The sequence below is a fragment of the Cornus florida genome, unplaced genomic scaffold, assembly GCF_030987335.1.
Source record: "Cornus florida cultivar Cherokee Brave unplaced genomic scaffold, ASM3098733v1 CherokeeBrave_3.0.0_Hap2_Chr06, whole genome shotgun sequence".
NCBI classification, from domain to species: Eukaryota; Viridiplantae; Streptophyta; class Magnoliopsida; order Cornales; family Cornaceae; genus Cornus; species Cornus florida.
The window spans coordinates 86331210-86337669 of NW_026775576.1; the positions used below are offsets into that span (position 1 = coordinate 86331210).

Here is a 6460-nt window from a genome sequence, read left to right on the forward strand (position 1 = left end):
ATAGAAATAAATAAAGCGAAGAAGAAATAATAAGGAAATAAAATTTCTGTGTTATACATTTGTTAATTTAAAATACACAAGAATTAGATGAAATTATAGGCTACATTGGGTTGGATTTTGAGTGTCCAGTGGACTGTTTGTAGAGAACCAGATTCTGGGTCTCTGGATTGTGTTGTGGGAAGGAGATGATGGGTGTGGGCTTGTTTCAAAAGCCACTTGAGGGGCATTTTTGAAAGAGTAAAAAAATAAAATGGGTATTATATTAATTTATGGGTGTTTTTGCATAAATTAAAAAAATAAGAGTATTTTTTATACTCTTTTTAAATAGAAGATAAAAATATTATGAAAGATATACTTTAGAGATGTGTTTCTTACATTTACCCTTTAATTCTTACATCTTTGCTTTCTGTTCCCTAAATGGAAAGCGGTTGGTAGTATCTAATTAAAATAAATTTCTCAAGCTTTAATCTAAAAATAGAATAATTTTTTTAGCTCCACTTCATATGAACGTCATTCGAAAAGACTGCAAAAGGAGGAAATGTCGAGGTCTAACGACTCCCCTACCTACCCATGCTTGAACAAAACAATTCTGCCCATTTTTATTGACTTTTCCCCTTTATGAACCTCTTCTCCATTCATGAAATGTTTTCTAATGCCAAGCGTGTTTATGAACCTCTTCTCCATTCATGAAATGTTTTCTAATGCCAAGCGTGTGTGTGTATATATTTATATATATCTATCGACAATCTTTGACTGCTTTGCTTGTGTTCAAATTTCTTTTTATTTCGTTAAGCGTGTATCGACAATCTTTGCCTGCTTTGCTTGTGTTCAAACTTTTTTTCATTTCGTTAAATGAAAAAAAGTTTAAACACAAACAAAGATTGTCGATATATATAGACAAGCAAACATAACACGGAAACAAATTATTTTATTATTAATTTTTTTTTTCTTTAAATAGATTATCAAAGTTATAATATAAGGGGTTAAGGTCAACTAAAGTTACTTTTATATTAAGTACGGGGCTCATACTTTTAAAAAGAAGATTAGTTAATGTTTGAGTTGAAAAAAGTGTCTGTATGAATGATGTTTCAATTTTTTTTAAAAAATGAAGTTACACAATATCAAATAATTAAGATAAGAATAAAATTGAATTATATATTTATTTTATTTTGCTATTGTTATTCAATTTCAAGCCTACTTTTAAGGCTAGTTTTTCATACATAAAATTGATTTCTATAAATTACTTCCTACAAATTTATAAACCATTCACACAGGCTTACGTTATCCCACCGCGATAAGAAGCTAGAATTATTTTATATGGCATATATGACGTACTTTTTCATTTTTTTTCTCTAAGCCCAGTTTTCAAGTCACGTATCATTTCATTTGTCTATTAGTATATGTATCATTTTAAATATATATATATAAAATTTTCCCAATATCTACTCGATAAAACTCGTCGTGAAACTATGCCAGGTGGCATTTTGAAGGTCCAACAGTTGTTGGAGAGAATATGCACTGTGATATGCGAATATACTTTGCAAAAAAAAAAAAACGAATATACTCTCTGTGGTATTCCACTTACGTGTTTTTTAACAATTATTAAATTGTAAATCAAGATCAAGCCGAAACGGAGATTTTACTATAATAGCCCTCTAAAGCTGTATAATTACGATCTTATTACAATGGTGATGTGAATGTTTTGTTCTGGAATTCACCGGATTGCCCTTATAAACCTGGACGTCCTCGCAATTATAGAAAATTACACGAGAGGTCGTGTAATTTACCTTCAAATATATTATTAAAAATTAAAAAATAGATCAAGTTCGATATTAATATTATTCCATTTGCGTTGAGAAACAACTAGACATGCTTGCAATCGTTAGATTTAAAACTTGATGATTCCGACGGTAAAAATGATTTTTCTGCTGTTTGAACTTTGAAGTGAATGACAGCTATATTGAAATCCCTTTGAATTGATATCCAAGCAAGAATGAGATCCTTGGAGTGATTCTAATTTAACAAATTTTGTCCTTTGGTTTCTCTGTGTGTCCAAATGGAGAGATAAAGAGTTTCAATTCATCAATATTAGAACCACTTTTATGAAACATAAAAATTACTTTTATATTGGTGTTTGACCTCTAAATATGCTCAATAGTTCATTACTAAGTACGATAGTCCCATCATCTCATGTGTATCGGACAATTAATTGTAAGATGTGACCTAAAAGAAATTCGAACTTCTGACTTTTAAGATGTGAAGTGAGTTTTTACCATTAGACATAAAATTACTTGACATTACATAATAATACAATACAAAATTTATTAGTTGATTTTATGAATGCTAATGGTCGGCTCTATTTATACCGGATAAACACAAGAATGATGATGGTGATTATGATTTTATGAATGTATATCGGTGCAATAAATAATAAGTTTGATTATTTTGAGTCAATAGATTATCATAAATCATCAAACAAATGAATTTCGGTCAACCAACTATTCACAAAAAATAAGTTTTCTCCCAATTTCACAATTGGGAGCATTTTTGTCAACTCGCGTGTTCTGAACTTTGCCATTGAAGTCAAAATCTACTATTTAGTGATTTAAAGCAAGGTCAAGGGTATTATAGGAAATTCAATTTGATTAAATAATAACCTTCTGCATTAAAGAACGTCGCCTTTTTTTATTCGGTTGCTGAAAGTGTGTTTGACGTTTTTGTGTTCGTTAAGCAACTGAGAAACCAGAGAGAAAAACAGAGCATTCTAGAGAGAGAAACAAGCGATCTAAATCAATTCAGCTAAGCGAGGTAAGCTTCTCATTTTCTATATGCGTACTTTTTGCTGAAACAATCGTGAGTTTGTGTTGGATTGCGATAAATTTTCGTTTATTCTTGTCACTGTAAATTGTTTGCACAAACTTATTTTCAGTTATTTAGAGCTGATACAAATAAAAGTAAGCGATTTTATGTTCTCGTTGCTTTAATCGTGTTGCATTTTTCGTACTAGCTTGCGTTCATGTCCGAATTAATATGAAATCTCTTGATAATATGTCTGTTAATGTTGTCACGATTTTAATCAGAAGGAAAGTAGAAATTTTTTTAGAATGAAGTTGAATTTCATTGATGTTGCGAAACTTTGAACTAAATTTCCTCATATTCTAATTCGATATTCCCTAACATAGCTTGAAGTAAATTTGCTTTGATTCCAATCTAAGAATAGACATCTAAGACGTCAATTCGATGCTCCCCTTGAACTAAATTTATTCCTATACCAATTTAAGACTCTAATAAGATGTCAATTCGGTGCTTCCAAACATAGCTTGACTGTAGTCCTTAAGTCTTGACCTTGCTATCGGAAAAATCATTTGCACTTGGATTGATCCTATTTTTGAAAATTGTATGGACATAGTTTGCTTTGATTCCAATCTAAGAATAGACATCTAAGACGTCAATTCGATGCTCCCCTTGAACTAAATTTGCTCTGATTCCAATCTAAGAATAGACATCTAAGACGTCAATTTGATGCTCCCTTTGAATTAAATTTATTCCGATACCAATTTAAGGCTCTAATAAGATGCCAATTCGGTGCTTCCAAACATAGCTTGACTGTAGTTCTCAAGTCTTGACCTTGCTATCGGAAAAATCATTTGCACTTGGATTGATCCTATTTTTGAAAATTGTATGGAAGCTAATTATTTAGGTACTCTAGAATTTGATGGTTTTGTAGGGAGGTGAAAATTGATTTTATTAATAATAAATCAAACTGAACTTGACCGACACTCTATCCAATGAATTTAAAGCATTTAGTTTTTGATTAATTTATTCTTAGAATAATACTTAAAACATTTTCCAGTTCTACTCTCTTGTGTGTTGAAGGATGATCAAGGTTAAAAGTCAAAACTGTTAGTCATTTCTCATTCTAAATTTATCTATTTTCTTGTTAAATCTCTTGTCTATACTAGTAACTAACTTAGACCTTGGTTGTGTAATCTGATATCTCACTTGTTTTCTCTTCCTCTCTTCTTTTCAGTTGCTCTTTCTTATATCTTTAAGAGGAAGTTCGATCCTTTTTTCCTATTTTCGCTTTCAAAATAAGAATCTATACATGGGTTCATTGTTAGAACCGGCACCAAAGGAGAATTATAGCAAGCCGCTCGGAATTCGATTCTTAGAGCACATAAAAGGATCCAAACTCTCTTTCAAAACCCACCAAACCATTGTCTTGATTTTAACATTCATTGCATACGCAAGCTACCATGCTACCCGAAAAACTACCAGCATTGTGAAAAGTGCACTCGATCCACAATCATCAGATTTTGGCTTGAAGTTCTCCCTGTGGCAAAGAGCTTACTTTAAAGAACCGGTTGAAGGCAAAGATCTAAGGGTCCTTGGAAGTGGCTGGGCGCCCTTTAACGGATCAGATGGCACAGCCTTGCTTGGTGAAATTGATGTGGCTTTCCTTTCATTTTATGCTGCAGGAATGTACTTCTCTGGGCAATTGGGTGACAGAATGGATCTTAGGTTATTTTTAACAGTGGGAATGGTGGGAACTGGTTTGTTCACTTCCCTTTTTGGAGTTGGGTACTGGGCAAACGTCCATGTTTTCGCTTATTACTTGATTGTTCAAATGTTTGCCGGTTTGTTCCAATCCACTGGTTGGCCTTCAGTTGTGGCCGTGGTGGGGAACTGGTTTGGGAAAAGAAAGAGAGGGCTCATAATGGGTATATGGAATGCTCATACATCCGTCGGGAACATCACTGGTTCTTTGATTGCTTCAGCTCTGTTGCAGTATGGATGGGGTTGGTCCATGGTGGTCCCTGGTGTCATGATTGCTTTCGTAGGCTTGATGGTTTTTGTTTTGTTGCCCGTTAATCCTGAGACCGTTGGAGCTGATAGAGACGAAGATGAATTGCAGTCTCCCCAAAAAAGTGGGGACGGAATAACAGAATCTTTGTTGCAATCAGATACAGAAAGTAAGGAGAAAGCTGTGGGATTCATAGAAGCATGGAAGATTCCTGGGGTTACTACTTTTGCCCTTTGCCTCTTCTTCTCCAAATTGGTTGCTTATACATTTCTCTATTGGCTTCCTTTCTACATTAGCCACACAGGTGATTAACTCCTCCTGTCCTCCACTTCTGATATCTTGTGATTAATGTCAGTAAAAAAGCTATCATTGATGTCCCTATAAGCCGGGAAAAAAAAAGTTTTTGGACCGTCAAAATCTGTGTCTTCCATAGAACACCAGCTACAAGGTCCAAGTTTTGAGTACACACAGAAGTGGGAATTGTATTTGAAAATCAGTAGAATCCCATCTCCGTGATGTAAATGTCTGTTCTGTTCTGTGTTTCTCCATAGTGTGGACTGCACAGGCTGATCATGGGAGCTAGATAATCAGGAGAAACTGAGAGGCAGTTCCTCCTGATTATCTATTAATGTTTTTAAGTTCATTTATTCTGCTTTTAGTTTTATGTATTTGTTTTTTTCCCCTATTCTCCAAGTTATGAAGCGCGTTCTTAGTCCCGTCTGTTATGTCTCTCATGTTGCAGCTATTGATGGCAAGTATCTATCTAGTACGGCAGCTGGTAACTTATCTACATTGTTCGATGTTGGAGGGGTGGTCGGAGGTATCCTTGCTGGACATATTTCCGATCATCTAAATGCCAGAGCCATAACAGCTGCAAGTTTCATGTACTGTGCTATCCCAGCTCTCTTCTTGTACAGAACCTATGGGAACATTTCTCTGTCTATAAACATCATTCTCATGTTAATCACCGGCATGTTTGTCAATGGGCCTTATGCTCTTATAACAACAGCTGTTTCAGCTGATCTCGGGACACACAGCTCACTGAGAGGCAATTCGCGTGCTCTCGCAACAGTGACAGCAATCATAGACGGAACAGGCTCTATTGGGGCAGCTATTGGACCATTGATAACAGGTTACATTTCTTCCTCGAGCTGGAATGCAGTTTTCACAATGCTGATGGCAGCGGCGCTAGTAGCTGGATTGCTTCTGACTAAGCTTGTTGTGGCCGAGGTGACTGCAAAGATTGAGGAGACGAGGTCACAAGGAACTCCCACATCAAGATCTCCGGCAGCTGCGCTTGAAGTGTGATTTTTTTTTTTTAATTCAAAGGTGATAAAAGAGGACCTGTATCATGCTGTGTGTGAAAACCAGGCGTTTTCAAGCTCTTGAAACAGCCCCTCGGATTTTCAGATGAAGAAGGGCAAAGTATATGCTATTCAAGACAGAAAAGGGCGATTTTTTTTTTTACCTTCATCACCATTCAAAGTATGAAAGTGAAATTGAGGGCCATTTGGTTTACACATATGTAATACATGTATATGCACATTGGTTGAATGTGTATATAAAGCATTGCTTCCGGATAGATGATTGTTGAGTGTGTATTGTGAAAGTTTTTGAGTTAGCAAAATTATTGAAAATATCGAATTTATGCGTCAA

General features: G+C 34.9%; 1 protein-coding gene across 1 annotated transcript; it reads left to right on the top strand.

Moving 5' to 3' along the window:
• The first annotated feature begins 2695 nt into the window (after positions 1–2695).
• Positions 2696–6460, top strand: LOC132312561 (putative glycerol-3-phosphate transporter 1). Its single transcript, XM_059810965.1, has 3 exons — positions 2696–2808; positions 4031–5108; positions 5547–6460. The coding sequence occupies exons 2-3, from the start codon at positions 4106–4108 to the stop codon at positions 6110–6112; spliced, it is 1569 nt and encodes a 522-aa protein (XP_059666948.1). The 5' UTR covers positions 2696–2808; positions 4031–4105; the 3' UTR covers positions 6113–6460.